Below are 20,686 nucleotides of genomic sequence, written 5' to 3' on the forward strand. Positions count from 1 at the left end.
TGGGCAAAAGAGCTAAGTAGGCATTTCTCTAAGGAAGATATACAAATGGCCAACAGACACATGAAAAAATGCTCAACATCACTCAGCATTTGGGAAATGAAAATCAAAACCACACTGAGATACCATCTAACGCCGGTTAGGATGGCTAAACTCCAAAAGATTCTGAACGATAAATGCTGGCGAGGTTGAGGAGAAAAAGGAACTCTCATACATTGTTGGTGGGACTGCAAAATGGTGCAGCCTCTATGGAAAATGGTATGGAGGTTCCTCAAACAATTGCAGATAGATCTACCATACGACCCAGCTATTCCACTACTGGGAATATACCCAGAGGAATGGAAATCATCAAGTCGAAGGTATACCTGTTCCCCAGTGTTCATCGCAGCACTGTTTACAATAGCCAAGAGTTGGAACCAGCCCAAATGGCCCTCATCGGATGAGTGGATACGGAAAATGTGGTACATCTACACAATGGAATACTACTCAGCTATAAAAATGAATGAAATACTGCCATTTGCAACAACATGGATGGACCTTGAGCCACAGAAAGAGAAATACCACATGTTCTCACTTATTGGTGGGAGCTAAAAATTAATATATAAATTCACACACACACACACACACACACACACACAAAAACCGGGCGGGGGGGGAAGAAGATATAACAACTACAATTACTTGAAGTTGATATGACAAGCAAACAGAAAGGACATTGTTGCGGGGGAGGGAGGAGGGAGGGAGGTTTTGGTAAGGGGCAACAATAATCAACCACAATGTATAGCAACAAAATAAAATTTTTAAAAAATAAAAATAAAAATAAGATACCTGCAAAAAAAAAAATTAAAAAAAAGAAAGTGTGTGACATTTTTATCATCATTTAAAGTTCTCTTAGACAGCATTGGTCTAGGCTATCATTTAAGCTCTAAATCCTCGAGTATACGCTCACGCACGCACTCACTCACTCACTCTCTTGCTCTCTATATTACTCTATGGAGGATCTCATTCTCCTGTTGCAGGGAACCCTAAGCATTTTCTAATTGTTAAGCTTTCCCTTTTCCAATTGAGAAAGTGTTTTAGAAACTCTATGCTCCACTGTAGACTCTGGCCCCTGCCATTTACCCTGCTTGCTTCCTGGGCCTGCCCTCTAGGAGATTACAGCAGTCTCACACTGCCCACCCACCCACGGGCCAGATGCAAATTAGGCTCCTAAAGTGACCAACGGACTGTGTCCCACAACCAGCCAATCCATATTAGCAGGACAGCATCCCTCATTTACATAAGAGGGCCTGAATGGGAACCTGTGAGGGAAAAGGGTGGGAATTTAGGCTATATAAGGGGGTCTTTTCCTTTGTTCTGGGAGACACTGGTTTAGGAGTTATTGCTCCCCAGTGCTCTCCTTGCTTGCAAGCAAAAAGAGGTGCTGTAACACTGAACAAAGAGCTGCAACACTAAAATAAAGAGCAATAAAACTATAACACTGATGCCGGTCTTGGATTCCTCTGTGCGTTTTAGCCTCACAACACTCCAAGCTTCATTAGTATCCTGGAACAAGAAGATTCAACTTCCTCAGAAAGGTCACTGGATCCTGTTTTCTGAACGTAGTAGCTACAATCTCCCTTGAAAATATTTCTGATGCTACAAAGGCTGACTCTTGTCCACATGATGATCCCATTCTACAAATCAAGAAAACTCAGGAAGCTAGAGCCCGACAATGAGATAACTGCTACTTTTTTCCTCCAGATTCCACAGAGCCATTTCCTACCCTTATTTCTGTTTCTGAACTGGAAGAGGGCTCTGACATAGAAATCAAGTGTGAAGAACAATATTTGACTCTGCCAATATTTTGGAGTGGGCCTAGCTTGTTTTTTTGTTTGTTTGCTTACCACTTGGAAGATCAATCTTATACATTTTGATAGAACCTCCACAAGTGCAGAGATTTTTGTCTGTCCACTGTTGTAGCTCCAATGACTACAATAGTGCTAAGAATATACTTAGGTGTTCAATAAATGATCATGGAACCGATAAGAATTTGACCACAAAAAAATGTTTCTGAAATAAACTCCACTGTGAGTAAAAATGACAATCGAGGTGTCTATGCCAACAAAACGGATGGGCCCCTGGTACCACAGATATGAAAAAATAGGCAGTCCAGGTTGTGAAGTAAGCATGGAGTCTGCTCTGCCATGCAGCCCCAGGCCACGGCTGGGATTTTTCTGCCCCAGTCTGTCCTTATGAAAAGGAATGATTATTGAGCCACTGCCCAGTTCACTAGGGAGACTCAGAGTGGGTGCTTTGCTAACAGAGGCACCTTCCTTCCTCACATGTTCCAGTTTTAAAATATAAAAACTCACTGCATATCCTTTGATCTTCCTTCCTCTAGGTTTTCCAGATACAAAACCATGACTTAGAATCCTGTTATTCCATGCCTAAAATGGCCACTTATCAAAGCTGCTGTGAGTTCCTAGCAGAGCAGCTGTCACTCTGTCAGCCCCAAAGCAAGACAACCCAGAGTTACAAAGGCTGTTCTAGATTCAGTTTATCTATATTACTACAATGATAATTTAGTGTGATATAAATGCTGACATTTACCTAAGGACTTTGTACTTTTCAAGGATTTTCTCATTTTTTATTTCACTGGCAGTGAGGAAGAAAAGAGTCATTCTGCCTATTGCACACCAAAAGCTGGGCCCTTCCCAGTGTCACACAGGAGAAGGCATGACAAGAGCTCAGGTCCACAGCTCCCCATCTGGTTTTAAGAGCCAAAACTTTTCTCAGGCTGCCTTCGGGATGGGACAGGACAGGCAGAAGACAGGAGTATAGGGAGGGAGTGCATTAGGAAGGAGACAGTGGGAACTGCACCAACACTCATGAGGAAAGGAAAGAACCAGAGCACTGACAAGACAATGAGAGAATAGCAAACAGAAAGAAAGAAATGGTGTAAATAACTAGGGAGTCACGAGAGGGGAAGCAAATACACTGCCCCAGGGTAGACGGGCAGAAAGAGACCCTCCTCATAAACAATTCACAAACTATTTTCTACATACCATGTTTTGCTTTTCACATAACCTGTTTAAGAATTTAAATATGGCTGTGCGGAATCCTTGGGCAGACGTGTTTGGGCCTCCTTGAAGTCCATGGCTCTTCAAACCTTTATTCATTAAATGGCAGTGGACTGAGGAAGTTCCTGGCTAGAAAAGTCCTATCTTCCTCAAACTAGCACTACATCACCCCAATTGCCCACCACAACTCGAACTTGAGGCTGAGCTATGTCTTCTTCAATTTCCCCATGAAATCACAACTCAACACTTTGCATGGCAGCCTGATGCACCAGCCCAAAACAAAGACCTTACACTCCTAATCAAAACACCAATGACCCAGAACATTACATTTATGACTCTTCTGCCAACTGAGAAAGTTTGGCCTCTACCGAGAGACTGGCTCCTGGGATGACCTCAGGCCAAGTCTGGTGATATTGAAGAAACTGTTTACTGCTCCCGCCCCCACCCCATCTCCCACCTGTGAAAGCAGAATGAGATGTCACCCTAGGAATGACACTGTCAGTGACTGGAGGACCTACAGAGGAAAAAAACAAACTTTGTTAGGGCGCTGATTTGTTAGGAGCCCAAGCCTCCTGTGTACCCACACTCTCCTAGGTAATGATAAGCTCTCCAATCATTTTGGACTTTCATGTGCAACTAAAGCAAGAGTCTATAGAAACCTGATACCTGAGATCTATCCAAATATGTTAAGAAGAGAAAAAATAAAAGCTGTCAACATCAGAGCAGGACTGAGTTGGCCAATAACCGCTAGGATCCTTAATCCTTAAATATCTCTAACTGAAAAGCTATTGGAGTTTTTATTTTTCACCCTGGAGAGAAAGACTGGAAAGGGTAAAGAGAACCCAGGTTCAGTTTTTTTCTCTAAGAGGATCACAGTCTTGCTATTTGAGGCCTGAGAAAGAGTTATGAGCAGAGAAAGAAGATGAAGAGGCTGCCCATAATTCCTACAGATACAGTATACACTCATCCCCTTTTACCACAGAAGCTGGCAAAATCCTAAAGAAAGAATGTCTTTTAGTCTAGTTTATAGAGAACAAGGAGGCTATCGTGTGTGGGAGGACATTGAGGATCTATGTCTTGATGAGGATCTCAAACAAGCCTTTGATTATGATTAAACAGCCTCCCAGGCCACCATTGTCCCTAGTCTGGATCACTGCAATAGCCTCCTATCTGCTCTCTCTCCTTCTGCCCAACCCCCCCCCCCCCTCCGGTCTAATACTCAACATAGCAGCTGGAGGGACTCTTTTAAAAGTAAGTCAGATCGCATCATTCTCCTGCTCAACATCCTCCAATAACATCCAAGTCAACTCTTCTCCATGGCCTCCGAAGTCCTTCATGTTCTTCCTCTCATTATCTTTCTGGGTTTCACCTACTTCTCTCCCTGTTCTCTCAGCTCTACCTGCACTGACCTCCTTGTGGTTCCTCAAACAAGTTAGCATGCTCCCCACCTCAGAGCCTTTGTACTTGCTGTTTCTCTTGCCTAAGATGCTCCTTCTCAACACTGCCAATTCTTGCCCTACTCTGCTTTTTATTTTTCCACAATATTTATAATTTACTTGTTATGTTTGTCTATCTACTGCTTGCTAGAAGATAAGCTCCAACTTTGCTCATAAATGTATCTCAAGTGACTAGGACATAGCAGGCACTCAATAAATTCATTTACTGAATAAATGAATGGCTTCTCTTGGCTGCTTCTCCTTAGCTTCACCTGTTCCTTTTTGAGCTTTATTCAAAAGGTACCCATTTTCTGTGAGAAGCACAGTGGTCAAAAGTCTAAGAACACAAAATTTACGGTTGGACAGACCTTGTTATAAATCCCAGCTCTACCACTCACTAGCTGGATGATTTTCAGCAGTCACATAACTTCTCTGTGCCTCATTTTCCTCAGCTAAAAAACGAGATTACTAATGGTGCCTACTCATAGGGCAGCTATGGAAATCAATGGACTAATGTGTACAAAGCACTTGAAACAATGACTGGTATATAATAATGCTCAGTAAGTAAATATTAGCTATTTTAAATCTGATCAGTTACTTCCCCATTTCAAACTCCTCAACTGTTTTTAGGACGAAGGCTAAAATCATGAAGAGCATAATATTCTCACCTTTACCTCTCTGACTCCCTATCCTTTCCACTTTATCTGTGCTACCCTCTCCTCCTGGCCACTATGCTAAAGTCACTCCGATCTTTTCCAGGCCCTTAGTCTTACCAAGCTCTTCTCTGCCCCACAGTCTTTACACATGTTGTTTACTCTGCCTCAAATGCTCTAACCCAAGGATTGGCAAACTTTTCCTAAAAGGTCTGACAGTAAATATTTTTGACTTTGTGAGCAACATGGTCTCTGTCACAACTATTCAATTCTGCCATTGTAGCATAAAAATAGCCATAAATAATATATTAAATAAATAGGGGTGCCTGTGTCCCAATAAAACTTTATTTACAAAAGCAGGTATCAGACCTATTTGGCCAACACCTGGTAGTTTGCCATCCCTACTCTAGTCCCCCTCTTCACCTAGTCAACCCCTAATCATCATTTAATGCTCAACCTAAATGTCAAATACTCTGAGAAGCCCCCATTTATTGGCCCTATCTAGGCTTTAAGTTCTCCTGCTATATACTCTTGAATCATCCTCTGGAGTCCTGTCACAATCTTAAATTATCTCATTATTTGATTGGTAATTTGTTCAATGGTTCATTATTTAATTGCTTCCCCTTCCAGACTATAACCTACTAGTGACAGGGACTATGTCTATTTTACCTCTGCTGTGTCCTTAGTGTTAAAAAATAAAGGAGGAAATACTTCAACTGAAAAAGAGGTTGGCTCTGGCCTCTAAGAATATGTCTTACTACGGCACTTTGTCCTAGATTAAAAATATTCTCTGCCCCGGGAGAGAAGTAAAGATGATGATGCTATTTTCTTAGGGCTTAGGGCAGGGGGATTTATTTTTGGAGCTGTTTACAGTACCTGATGGACATAATATTCGAGATCAAAGAGTGCAGCAATCTTCTCTTCCAGGCTGGAGCTGGAACTGTTGAACTTGGTGATCAACCGTACCATGATCTGCATGTCAGTCTCAATGACAACATTTAGCTCATCAAAGTCCTTCTTCAGCTCCTCAATGGGGCGGAAGAGACGCTTTACCTCAGCCTGCCTTGCCTAAGGAAAGCAGCAAAGAGATGATTAATCAAATCTATTGGATACATCTCCCCAAGACTTGTCTGTGGTCTGCCACAAAGCCCATCCTCAAAGAACTGCTTTCCAAGACTCACAATCTTCTTAATCTGCACTATCAAAAATCCTGATACTTTTTAAGATGCCCAGAGAAGAGAGCCCTCAGAGTCTACCCATAGAGGCCTATGCTCCAAAAACTCACTCAAGATTTTCCAAGGATCACTTATTCAAGTTCAACTTCCAATGCTCAGGAAGAATGGAAAGTCTTCTTGTTGCAATCACTGAGGTCAGGGGAAATAATGCGAGCTCGCCTTCAACCCCTCACCTCAGATGAATCAGTTGAGGTCTAAGGTAAAATAATCCACAACCTGGTTCTCTATCTTCCACAGTCATACTCTATCTTGGCCTTGCCCTGCCCAACCCAGAAACATTTTAGGGAAACTCGGACGTAGAAAAGTGTAGGTAAGAGCTGTCAAAACAAGAGCAATTTGCTGATGAAAATTAAATCACTGTCATTACTGTCAATCTAACCACAGGTGTACAATTTTTTCAACTGTTTGAAATGGCTAAATTATTGTATGTACTATACTCAAATCTCAAACAATTTTCTCTCAATCCCTCCCCACCCCACACATATATAAAGATTTTAAAAACAAAGTTATATTGGAGGTGAATAAAAGACTTTAATTGGATATTTTATACACGTGACACTCCCTATTTTCTTCCCAATTTTAGAGGATAGTGCTTATAAAGGGAGACTGAAAGCCCACATTGGTTTATGCATCTATCTTCCAAGAAAAATTAAAAGGCACGAATATTTATAAAAAGCAGGATGATGAGCAGCTGTCAGCTCCAAATTGCTCATCTATTACCTATGGGTTTCTCTCCCCAGTTACAAGCACTCCATAGAAACACCAACCAAAGAAATGAATCAGACTCTCTTAAAAAAAGACCAAGCTCCTAGCAGAGCAATCACATTTATGAGGCACCACATCTTGATTCTTTGAACTAAAACAACATGAAATACTCTCTCTGCACCCAGCTAGAGGACTCTGGATGGCTGCCAAAGCAAGGCAAAGAGGTCTGGGAAGACTGAGTCACTTTCTAGAGCTGTTGGATGACAGGCAAGTGAGCACAGTAAGAAACGAGTGACATCTGCCTTGCAAAAATAATGTGTACCTGGACCTCAAGAAGGCCCTACAAAAACAAAAAAACCTTTTAATTATAAACTCACAGGAAATTACAAAAATAGTACAGAAAATATCATGTACTCCTCATCCAGCTTCCCCCAATGGTAACATCTCATATAACAATAGTACTGTACAATATCAAAACCAACGAAAGGACATGGTACAGTACTGTTAACTAGACTACAGGCTTTATTCAGATTTCACCATCTTTGACATGTACTCATTTGCATGTATTTGTGTATGTATCGTTCTATAGTTTTTTCCAAGACAACAGATTTGTGTTACCACCAGAACAATCAAGCTATAGAACTGTTCCACCACCACCAAACTACTCCATTGTGCTACCTGTTTATAGATGCACCTCGTCCTCCCACTCTTTTCTCTCCCATCCCTATGCCCCAGCAAACACTAATTTGTTCTCCATCTCTATAATTCCGGCATTTGAAGTATGTTCATCAACAGTTTATTTCTTTTTATTGCTGAGTAGTATTCTATTGTATAGATGTACAGTTTGTTTAACCATTCATCTGTTGAAGAACATCTGAGTTGTTTCTAGGTTTAAGTTAATATGAATAAAACGGCTATGAACATCTGCATACAGGTTTTTGTTTAAACATAAGTTCTTATTTCTCTGGGATAAATGCCCAAGAGTACAATTGCTGGGTTATATGATAAGCATACATTTCATTTTATAAGAAACTGCCAAACTATTTTCTAGAATGGCTGTACCAGTTTACATCCCCACCAACAATGTAAGAAAGATCCAATTTCCCCATATCCTCACCAGTATTTAGCATTATGACCATTTTTTATTTTAGACATTCTAATAGATGTATAGTGATATTTCACTGTGGATTTAATTTGCATTTCTCTAATAGCTAATGATGTTAAACATCTTCTCATGTGCTTATCTGCTATCCATATGTCTTAAGAACTTTTTACTTTGTCTTAGTTTCCAAAGATTTTCTATGTTTAGTTCTAAAAGGTTTTTGGTTTTTTATTACTTTTTGTTTTACATTTTACATTTAAATCTATAATGTATTTTGAATTAATTTCGTTTCATTTTTTTTATGGACATCCACTATTTATTGAAAATGCTTCCATTGAATTGCTTTTGCACCTCTGTCAAAAGTCAGCTGGATGTTGGTTGGGTCTATTTCTGGGTTTTCCAATCTGTTCTACTGATCTATGTTTCTTAGTCTCCACCAATACCACATTGTCTTGATTACTGTAGCTACAGAGTAAGTTTTAAAATCAGGTAGAGCAATTTATTCCACTTTATTATTCTTTTGCCAAATTATTTTAGCTATTCTATTTCCTTCATCTTTCCATATAAACCTTTAGAATAAGCTTATCTATATCTACAAAAAACTCATGCTGGGATTTTGATAGGAATTGCATTAAGCCTATAGAGATCAATTTGGGGAAACTGACATTGTTTACTATGTTGAGTCTTTCAATCCATGGACACAGACTGTCTCTCCATTTATGTAAATCTTCTTTGATTTAACCTCATCATCATCTTTCATCAACTTTTATCATCAACTTACAGCACACTGATCTTGTACGTGCCTTGTTAGATTTATTCTTGAATGTTTCATTTTTAGAGGACCAAATGTAAATGATGTTTGTGTTTTTAATTTCAATTTCCACATTCATTGTTGGCATATAGAAATATAATTGATTTATGTTGGTTTTGAATCCTATGATCTTGCTGAACTCACTTATTAACTCCAGAAGGTTTTTTTTGGAGGTTGTTTGGGATTTATACATAGATAATCATGTCATCTGGAAATAGGGATAGTTTTATTTCTTCCTCTCCAATCTGTATGCCTTTTATTTCCTTTCCTTGCCTAACTGCATTAACTAGGACTGTGTTGAATGAGTGGTGAGAGTGAACATCCTTCCTGATCTCAGTAGCAAAACATTGTTTTTCAGTATTAAGTATGATGTCAGATATAGTTTTTTCTTCTAGATGCTCTTTATCAAGTGAGAAAGGTTTCTGTTCCTAGGTCTCTGATTACTGAATTTAGTCAAGTGTTCTTTGTGCATCAATTGATATATGATGATGTGGTTTTTCTTCTTTAGTCTGCTGATATGGTGAGTTACACTGATAGGTTTTGTACAATGAACCAGCCTTGCATTTCTTGGTTATAACATATAGTTCTTTTTATACACTGCTGTATTTGATTTGCTAATATTTTGTTGAGGATTTTTGCATCTATGTTCATGAGGAATGTTAGTCTGTAGTTGTTTTCTCTGTTTTTATTTTTGTTTTTTGTACTTTGTCTAGTGTAGGTATCAGTGTAATAGTGGTCCCATAAAATAAGTTGGGAAGTGTTCCTCCCACTTCCATTTTCTGGAAGAGATTGTATAGAATTGATGCTAATCATTTTAAAATATTTGGCAGATGTCCTCAGTGAAACTAACTGAACCTGGAAACTTCTTTTTTGGAAGCTTTTTCACTACAAATTGCGTTTCTTTAACGATCACAGTAGCATTCAGATTATTTCATATTGGGTAAGTTTGGGTATTATGTGCTTTTAAAAGAATTGAACTGTTTTGTGTAAATTGTCAAATTTACGTACATGGAGCTGTTCACAGAATTCTCTTATTTTCCTTTTAATGTCTGCATGATCTGTAATTGATATTCCTGATTCTGTTCTTGATACTAGTAATTTGTATCTTAATGCTTTTGTTCTTTGTCAGTCTTGATAGAGGTTTATCAGCTTTTGGTTTCCCTGATTTTCTCTATTGTTTTTATGTTTTCAATTTCACTGGTTTTTGCTTTTTATTATTTCCTTCCTTCTACTTGCTTTAAGCTTATTTTGATCATCTTTTTCTAGTGTCTTGAGATAGGACTTTCAATGACAGATTTGGGACCTTATTCCTTCACTAATACAAGCATTTAATGCTATAAATTTCCCTCCCAGCTTTAGTTATATCTTGCAAATTTTCATAAATCACATTTTCATTTTTATTTATTTCAATGTAGTGTTTTGTTTTTTTAAACCTTCCTTGAGATTTCCTCTTGGACTCAAATGTTTGGTGATTTTCCTGCTATCTATTACTGGTTTCTGGTTTGACTCCATTACTATCAGAGAACATACACTGTATAATTTTAATTCTTTTAAATTTGTTGTGATTTGTTTTATAACCCAAGAGATGATCTCTCCTGGTAAATGTTTCATGGACACTTGAAAAGAATGTCTATTCTGCTGTTGTTGAATGAAATATTCTATAAATGTCAATTACATTTTTCTGATTGATGTTGTTACTAAGGTCTTTAATATCCTTGCTGATTTGCTGTTTTGTTTTTTCCCTCTGTTTTTTGTTCCTCTGTTTCCCTTTTCTTGCATTCCTGTGGCAAGGCAAGGTACCTTTTATAGAATTCAACTTGATTTATCTATAGTGTTTTTGAGTTTATCTGTTTGCATAGTTTTTTATACTGATTGCTCTAAATATTATAATATACATTAGTAACTTATAATCCATTGGTATCAGCATTTTATCACTTTTTTTTTTTTTTTTTTTTTTTTTTTGTCTTTTTCGTGACCGGCACTCAGCCAGTGAGTGCACCGGCCATTCCTATATAGGATCTGAACCTGCGGCAGGAGCGTCGCTGCGCTTCCAGCGCCGCACTCTCCCAAGTGCGCCACGCTCGGCCCAGCATTTTATCACTTTGAATGAAATGTAGAAACCTTACCTCCAATTACATTCTTTAATCTTTCCCTCTTTATAACTATCTTAAATATTTCTCTACATACATTGAGAAACAGATCAGATGATGTCATAATTTTTGCTTCAACTATCAATTTTTAAAACTCAAGAAGAGAAGGATAGTCTATTACATTTTCTCTATTTTTTATTCATTTCATCATTCTTTCTTCCTTTTTGATGTTCCAAGTTTCTTTCTATTATTTTTCCTTTCTGTTTGGAGGATATCCTTTAGTCACTCTTTTAGGACAGTTTTGCTTGTGACAAATTTTCCTTTGTCTAAGAATATCTTGATATACCTTTCACTCCTGAAGGATATTCATGGGCTATAGAATTCTGTGTGGACAGTTCATTTTTTTTCAGCACTTGAAAAATGTTCCATGTATTTCTGGCCTCTCTGGTTTCAGATGAAAAATTCACTATCACTCAATCACATTCCTCTATAGATAATATGTTGTTTCTCTCTAGTTGCTTTCAAGATTTTTTTCTGTCTTTAGTTTTCAGAAGTTCGACTGTAACGTATCCTGGTGTTGATTTCTTTTAGTTTATCCTGTCTGGAATTCACTTGTCTTCATGAATCTGTGGGTTTATGCCTTCCATCAATTTGAGAATATGTTTGCCCTTGTTTCTTGATTATTTTTTCAGCCCTATACACTTTCTCCTCTCGATCTGAAACTCCAGCAACACAATGTTAGATCTTTTGTTATAGTCCCACAGGTCCTTAAGGCTCTGTTCATTTTTCTTTCTAATCTATTTTCTCTCTGTTGTTCAGATTTTGTAATTTTTATTTGTCTGTCTTCAAGTTCACTGATTCTCTTTTCTGTCACCTCTATTCTATTTCTGAGCTGGGCTGGCTAGTTAGCTCAGTTGGTTAGAGCACCATCTTGTAACACTAAGGTCAACGGTTCAGATCACCCATACTGGCCAGCTGCCAAAAACAAACAAACAAAAACACAAAAAATATAAATATTCTACTATTGAAACTACCCAGTAACTTAAAATTATAGTTATCATATTTTCCAGTATAATTCCATTTGGCTCTTTTTTAATATCTTCTATTTGCTGAGGTTATCATTTGTTTTATTAGTGTTCATAATTGCTTGCTGAAGCTATTTTATGATAGCTGCTTTAAAATCTTTGTTAGATAATTCCAACTTCTGAGTCATCTCAGTGTTGGCAAATGTCTTAGTCTGCTCAGGCTATGTAACAAAATACCAAAGACTGGGTGGCTTAAACAACAGACATTTATTTTCCACAGTCTGGAGGCTGGGAAGTCCAAGACCAAGGTGTTGGTCAGTCTGGTTCCTGATGGTTCCAATCTGGTTCCTCTTCCTAGCTTGAAAATGGCCACCTTCTAGCTGACCTCACCTAAACCAAATTATCTCCCAAAGGTCCCCACCTTCAAATAACATCATGTTGGGGGTTAGGACTTCAACAGATGAATTTTGGGGGGACACAAACATTTAATCTGTAACAGCATCTGTTAATTATCTTTCCTAACTCAAGTTGTGATTTTCCTGGTTCTCAGTATGATGAATGATTTTCAGTTATATCCTGGACATTTTGGGTATGAAATTGTGGGACTCTGTATCCTATTTAATCTTCTTGTTCAGTAGGCAGTTATCCTGTCTAGGTTTAGTGTGCTGGTTTTGACTTGTGTGGTCTGTGGTTCCAATAACAATTTAATTTTCAAAGTTTTTTCAGTGTCATTATGGTATGCTTCATTTGTGTGCTACCTAGATGCCAATCTAAAAACATGGACAGTATTCCATACTGTAGTTCAGTTCTCAAACCTTCTGTTGTGTTCATTTTGGTCAGTTTCTTATGTGAGTCACTAGGGGGTATGTCCAGGACTTTAGATGCAAAATCCCTTTCTCCAGCTCCCTTCTCTCCAAAATCCTACCCTCACTCTCTAGCTGGGAAGGGAAAGAGCATTGCCTGCCACTGCTGGATGCTGGACATTGGGAGTGGAAGTCTAGGCTCTTCTGGAGGAAGTCTTGGCCTCTACTGACACCACCATGGTGGGGGAATTGAGGCATTGCCTCTTTGCTGTGTCTCAGGATAGAAGTTCATACAATTCACTTATTCCACTGACCCTACCCCAGAGGTAGAAGCAGAATGCTGCCTCACACTGTCTCATTGCCACCAGGTTGGGAGTAGAAATACCGACTTCCCATCTATCCACACTGACACCACTTCATCAGGGAGAATGAAAAACCGTCTTGTGCTGCCAGGCAGAGGACAGACATCACATTCCCTGCTTGGTGATACCACCCCAGGAAGATAAGCGACCTGCTACTTCCAGATTGGGGGGTAGGGAGTGGAAAATCAGTATCCACACTTGGTATCCACTGGTACCACTAGCAGGAGAAGTAGAGAGTAGCCACCAGGCAGAGGGTGGAAATTCAGATTCTCTGCTCAGCTCCCATTGATACCATCTTTGTGAAGGAAGCAGAGTACCACTTTATACCACCTTGTTGCCATCGGGAGGAAGTGCAAGCTCAAGCTCCTCACTTGGCTTCTACTGACCGTGGTGGAGGAATCAGAGTACAGCCTGCTACTACCACCAAGCAGGAGGTGGAAGTCCAGACTCTCCACTCCACTTCCACTGGCTCTAAGTGTGGGAGTGGGGTCTTTCCGTGGTCTTTGGCTGGAGTATTGTCAAAAAAATTTTTGTCCTCCTACACTACCCTTTGCCTGGTCCTTTGTCTAGGAAGAGCAGGCTTTTCTTAGAGCTTTTTAAAATCTGTACCTGTTGGCTTTACCGGAATGTGGGCTTATCCAAGTGTTCAATCTGGGATATATAGAGGGCAAAAAGAAAACCCAAGGAACTCACTGCCATGTCATTCCTCAAGTTCCAAGGTTTCTAGCCATTCTGCCACTTTCTTATCACCTTTTAGAGTTTTCCTATATCTGCTTTAGTATTATGTCCAGGGTTTTTTGTTACCCTTAGTAGAAGGAATAGGGAGAAGTCTATAATATCTTGCCCAGAATCAGAAGCTTAAGAAGGCCATATTTCAAAAATGGAACAATTTGTACGATACAGGTAAACAATAGATGACATGAAGCATCAAGCAATTTGTAAGGTAACAGAGGGATAAATGGAAGAGATTCCACAATAACAACCCAAATCTGTTAAGCAAGACAGAGCTTGTCCAAGAAGCCAGGAACTCTGGGAAGGACTGATTCACTTAAACCTACTATGGTATCAATGAATTCAATGGAATTGATGGCCTTCTCCCCCAAAAAATCAATTCCCAAAAAAAATACTTATTCAATTGAGAGGATATGGTCCAATGTCTGACAGTAAAAGCACCATCCTATACTTGCAAGACACCACATAGGCTGAATTTAAAGATGAATAAACAAAAAGTATGAAGACATCTGTAGCCAGGAGCTTGAGACATGTAAGAAACTCCCCAACCTACTTCAAGTTAATTTATTTGCCAGTTGCAGAGTCAGCTCTGAGAGTGTACTGGCAGTGAACTGAGTCAGTCCAGACAGGCTCCAAATGAAAGCAAGAGAACCCCAGGACCCAGCACCTCAATAAAGGATCTAATAACCCAAGTCCGCTCCATAGAAGTAAGGAGAGACTGTGAAAGCCATTCCTCATAAGTGGACAGTTGACTCAAATCAGCTGATATTGGGATCTTGCTCTTGGGTGCTAGTATTGGGATCCCCTTGCAAGGGGAAAGGATTATTTCTAATTGCAAAAACTAACAACTGTAAACTTTTAAATAATCCCTTGCTTTTACCTTTTTCAAATCTTTTCATAAATATTCATACTTTTTCTACTCTAACTGAATTATGGGTGGGGGGGAATGTCATTATCTGAAAAAAGAAAATCTAACCACACTCTCAGAGAACAAAGAGAAGAGGAATGGGTAAAGAGGATCTTCTATCCGCCAAGAAGACATGGAACAGGGGCTGACTTTTATGTTCTCATCAGCCCCACATGGAGCCCATAGCGAGGCGGTGATGAGTGGGAAGGAGCCAATGCCCCAGCCACCAGAACACCAACCCCTGCCCTAGGCACGCATGCTCTCCTCTCCTGACCTCACCTTCGCTAGGTAGGAGACTTGCTTTTCCTCAACCCTGTCAGCTAATTTATCTGTGGTGGGATGTAATTTCATGCATTACCTTCCTTCACTCACTGCTGCTGCTGCTGCTGCTGCTGCCACTCTGCTACTTGCCTTCCCATATCACATACACTCTCCATTCGGGAGATGTGACTTTGGTAAGATGAGTAAAGACATGGAGACTTGACTTGCATAGTAACACAACTTAAATAGGTCAACATCAGCCATCCCCTCTCCCCCAAAAAGGTTCGTTTATATCAGAAATACTTAGTTCTAAAGGATATAAAGAATTTAAGGCTTCTTCCTTAATGAGCTGTCAAGAACCTAATGCTGCCTTTCTAAGATACTGCCACGATTCAGGGGAGAGAGCAAAGAAGTAGAGAAAGGGGACTGTGAGGAGAAGAGGGAAGGAAAACAGAGAGGACTCCAAGCTGGTCATCGAAGGAGGTTCTTTTAAGGACTGACAGGACTCAATTGGAAATGTAAAGAAATGATATGTGACATTCTCTAGCTATTACATGAATTCATGATCCATCTACAGTAAGACTTCATCCTAGGTAGGTCTGTACCTAGTAGCCCTCCCACACATTAGGTGCAAAGCCAAAGAGCTATAACTCTGCCTTTTTTTTTCTCATTCCCTTAGACTGTAGAGAATTATTTATTTTTATTTTTATTTTATTTTATTTTTTTGGCAGCTGGCCTGTACGGCTATAGAGAAATTTAGAGCTAGAGGAAACCTCAGGCATCCTCTTGTCCCATCCCCATGTTTCATATTTAAGGAACTGAGCCCAGAAGGAATATATGTGCTTCATGTTCAAAGGACAAGGACCCAGGCTTCTTCCTGACTTGTTCAGCATCTCTGTTTTTCTGGAACAAGCTTGTGTCTAATCCAAGTTAAGTGAGGAGACCTGGGTTGTAATCTTTATTTACCCTACTCATGCCTACGTTAGTGAAGAGTATGGTCACTTCTGCTCTGGGCCTCAATTTTCCCAAACATGTAATGGAAAAGTTGGATCCTAACCAAAATTATGATAGAAATCCTCCCAGCATTTTTTAAAAAATAGTCTATAAAGTGTTTATTTGTCATTAACTGCTCTTTAAATTAATTTACAATATTATTATCCCATGTTTATTGCAAAAGCTTCTGAAAACAGTGATTCCCTTCCCTGGAAAAACACCAAGGCCGTGCTACAGGCTTACATGAGTTATAACTGGAAAAAGCATCACACACCTTGTCTTCCTTTGAACTCTCCATCTCTGCTCCTTCCTTTAATTTTGCCAGTGCACTCTTGAGGTCCTGAGATGTGTAGGTGTTGGTGTTGATGTCCAGCCTGTCCAAAGAGAAGCTGACTGTCAAGAGGGAGGCACCATATTACCCAAGAAAGAAAATGCCCCTAGGTAGCTGGAACCCCAAGGTAAGCTGGGCCAGGCTGGCTTTAACTCTGAGTGTACTATCTTACCTTTGCCTTCAGTCAGCCGGGGGTCCAAAAGGGTGAACTGAACTTAAAGCTAGAGGAGGAAAGACACAGCTGAAGATGGGGTCATTTCATGAAAGAGGAGTAAATGGCATGGGGCAAACAGAAGCCCATCACAGACAGAGAACTATCAGACAGCTGCTCAGGCAGAAACAAGCCTGGAATGTCTATGCAATGCTGCTCCCTCAGCACGTGCCAGGGAGGTGGGCCTGAGAGAGGTGGGCCCAGACACGAAGAATAATCTGCACCCTTATTTACATTCTTCTGGGAAAGGGAACAACAGGGACTCAGAGCCTCCCAGCATGTGCCTGACCTGATTTGACAAGCCAGCCTATTTTCACAAAAACAGGTTTTGCACAGATTCACAACATAAGACCAACCTTTGAGCACAGAGAAGAGGTGGGAAATCTGTTTCAACCTGACCAAGATATGGGTTTGAGATACTGAAGAGTAGAATCAATGCTAGTCACCTTCCACAGCCAGTCTCCAAGAAGAGGGAGGAAAGGAACCGACATTGCTATAATCTCAGGAACCTGACAAAAGCTAGGGTGGTATCCTCACAAAGACCCCTGGAGCTGATCCAAGCCACAGCTTGACTGGAGAGAAGGCATCCATCAGGGGGGGCAAGGTTTTACCACCAGCACTCATTTAAGTTCAGTGAACAGAGGTATGAACAAGGGTGATGTGAACACAGGGACGTGCAGAGTGTGGACTGCACTTGGCAAGATGGTCCGGTTGTGGTTGGGTTAAGGATAACCCAGGAGATTTCCGGGGGACACGCATGGGGTTGTTACTGGCCTGCTCTACTCCAGGCAGAATAAGTACATCAGTCTCATAGTCTGAGATCCCAGCAGGCCTCCACTCTCATGAGAGGGAAATGTACTCAGGGCTCTGCTCATGCAGTTTTTGATTCATCCTAGAGACCCTTCAGGGTGCTGAGAAAAACACTTGTCCTCTCTAAACCTCAGTCCTCCTAAACTAATTAATAATAGCTAATCACTTCCATTTATTGAGCTTTTAACCATGTGTCAGGCTTAAAAGCAGTATTTCATTCAACTCATTACCACAATTCTACAAAATAGGAGAGAAAATCCCAAATCCCTCTTCCCTCAGAGCATCATCCACTGACAACTGCATGAGGATGCCACTGCCTTGCCCCCCATGCCTACTAGGGAGCTAAATATTTAGGAGCCATAGTTTAAACAGATTACTCCTCCCTCCTCCAAGACTTGGTCAGGACTAATCCCATCATGCCTTATATCTCTGTTTACTGCCTTAAGTCCCACTGTCCCAGGCCATCTTTCACCACCCACTCTCAGTCCCAACTACGTACACACAAGAACACACATGTGCACACAGAACCACTATCAGCTGGTGTTTTCACTTCATTCTTCATTGAGAAAAATAGACGTTATCATCAAGAACTTCCTCACCTTCCCATCATCCGCTCTATAAACCAACCTGCACCTAAATCTACATTCTCTACTTTCCTTTCTATTGTAATGGATGATAGTGTCCCAGCTTCTATTAAACTTATGTTCCATATCCTATTTGTCTTAATGAAAGCTTAACTCCCATGATTATACCCCTCCCTCTGCCTGCATCATCAATTTCTCCCTTCGGTTGGATTATTCCCATCAGCATACCAACACTTCTTTGACCCCACAGTCTCTTCGAGAAGTTACCATGCCATTTCCCTGCTCCAACACAGAGTAAAACTTTATAAATACGTTGTTTTCACTCACTATCCCCACCTTCTTGACCCCTGTTTACACTGACATTTGCTCTAGTCTGTATTCTGTCCCTACCACTCCACTAACATTGTTCTTCAAAATTACCAGTAATTGATGAGCAAATCCAATGGACCCTTCACTTATTTCGTGTTCCTCAAACACTCAGCAACATTTACACAGCATACCCTCCCTTCTTGAAACACTCTCCTTTCGTGACTTCTTGTTACCACACTTTCCTGGTTCTTTCCCTTTCTCATTCCTTCTCCAATTCTTTTACTGGAGCACTGTCTTCTACCTGAATTCTACATCCTGGAATGCCTCAGAATTCAGTCCTGGACAATCTTCTTTTCTCTAACTCCACATCCTCCTCTGGTTATTTTTAACTACTTATCTGCCAGTGATGCCCAAATTTACATCTCTGGCCCAAACCTCTCCCCTGAGCACCAACCACTCATATACAACTACTTGATATATCTTGGATCTCAAATGTTTAACAACTACCTCAAACTTACTGAATCTAAAACATAGCTCTTGATTTTTCTCCCTATAAATCTGTCTCTCTCCCAACTTTTCCATTGCAATAAATAGCACCTCCAAGCACACAGTTACTCAAATCCCAAAATGAGGCTTTATCCTGAATTCCCCCTGCCCCACCTTCCTTCATCCCCTACATCTATATTGTAAGCAAGCCCTGTTGGCTCTATCTAAAACTGAAATCTCCAAATTCATCCACTCTCCATTATGACACCCTAGACTAAGCCACCATTATGTCTTTCCTGATCTACTGAAACAACATCCCAATTGTCTCTGTGTTTCTTCTTTTGCCCACCTTCAATCTCTTCTCCAGACGCATAGCAACTAGAGTTATCTTGCTAAACTATACTGCATTAAATCACTCTTCTGCCTAAAATCCTCCAATGGCTTTCCATTAAAATTAAAGATGAATAAAGAACACTCAGCTTGTTCCTCAAAACCCCATGCAATCTGGCCCCTCTCGAATTTACAGCATACCTCTTCAATCTCATCTATCAATCTCCTTCCTTCTCCCCTTCTCTAGTCATCCAGATTATTTTCCTGTTTCTCAAACTTGACAAAGCCTTTTCCTTGACAAAGCCAGGGACTCTTCTTGTTGTTCCATCTGCCTGAAATACTCTAACCCCTAAACTTATAAACCTAAACTTTGGCATGGCTAAAACCTTCTCATTTTTTAGGTTTCAGTTAAAATACTTTAACAAGGCCTTCCCAAATCATCCTATCTAACATGGCCTCCCCCAGCGATGCATTGCCTTATTTCTTCCCTACCACTTATTACAATTTATAATTATCTTACTTGTGTGTTTATTTACCTGGTTGTCTGCCTGCCAACCTCCATAAGGCTGGAATCCTGTTTTGTTTACTACTGTACTCCCAATGCTTTGCACACAGGCACTGAATAGGTCTTTTGTGAAATGAGTGAATGGAACAAGTACATGGCCCTGTCCTTGGCCCACTCCCTTACCCAATATACCATACTGTACATTGGTAAATGCTCAACCCAAGATAGTACAACTGGAATATAGTTTGTCCCTTAGTCCTCCAAACATAGGAGAAAGATTTAAAGAAGCTAGTCATTCCACGACAAAAGAGAGATGTACTGTTGAGATGTTGACAGGGATATGGACTAAAACCAATGGAGATGGCAATGCCTAAAGCATAAGCAGCAAATGGAAAACCTGTTGCTAGGAACCAATTATGCACTGAGGTCAGGCAGTGCCAAGAGAACCTTCTGAGACAAGCCAGAGTCAGGGTCTCTGTTCCAGGCCTCAGAGCCCACAGGCATTGTAGTACTAGGTAGCAGTGTAGGCAGCAACACATTCAGTAGGACTAGTAGAGAGGCTGCCATGATTTAGGCTTAATGGATTATCTCCATTTCCCTCTAGGCCAACAGTTCTTACTCTGTGGGATCACCAACCTATTTGACAATCTGATGGAAAGCTGTGGATACTGTCCTCCAAAACAGAATAAGCAGGTAAGCAAAATACTATAACAATTTCAGGGGAGTAATCCAGCCCTTAGGCCTCTGATCCCATTCCAGTGCTAAAGAGCCAGGAAGACAAAGTGAAGTGGAACTGGAGGAGCACAAGTTGAGGTCCATCCCAGAAGGAGGAAGTCACAACCAATGGCAGCCAAAGGCTCACTGAGCTCACAAGACCAAATGTCTATACCACCTTGTCAATGACTTGGCCTTCTGTTCAGATAAGTTTGCCACTGGTTATAAATGC

General features: G+C 40.3%; 1 protein-coding gene across 7 annotated transcripts in view; it reads right to left on the bottom strand.

Annotated features, from left to right (window-relative positions):
* The window catches only part of SIL1 (SIL1 nucleotide exchange factor), a 242,533-nt gene that overhangs the window by 80,787 nt on the left and 141,060 nt on the right, over positions 1 to 20,686 (bottom strand). For all 7 annotated transcript variants that reach the window (XM_063087069.1, XM_063087074.1, XM_063087071.1 and 4 more), the window contains 2 exons: positions 16,449 to 16,548; positions 6,025 to 6,216 (listed from right to left, as the gene is read on the bottom strand). In XM_063087069.1, coding sequence (XP_062943139.1) covers positions 6,025 to 6,216; positions 16,449 to 16,548 — 292 coding nt within the window. The remainder of the gene's footprint in view (positions 1 to 6,024; positions 6,217 to 16,448; positions 16,549 to 20,686) is intronic.

The sequence above is a fragment of the Cynocephalus volans genome, chromosome 2 (genome assembly GCF_027409185.1).
Source record: "Cynocephalus volans isolate mCynVol1 chromosome 2, mCynVol1.pri, whole genome shotgun sequence".
In the NCBI taxonomy this organism is placed as follows: Eukaryota; Metazoa; Chordata; class Mammalia; order Dermoptera; family Cynocephalidae; genus Cynocephalus; species Cynocephalus volans.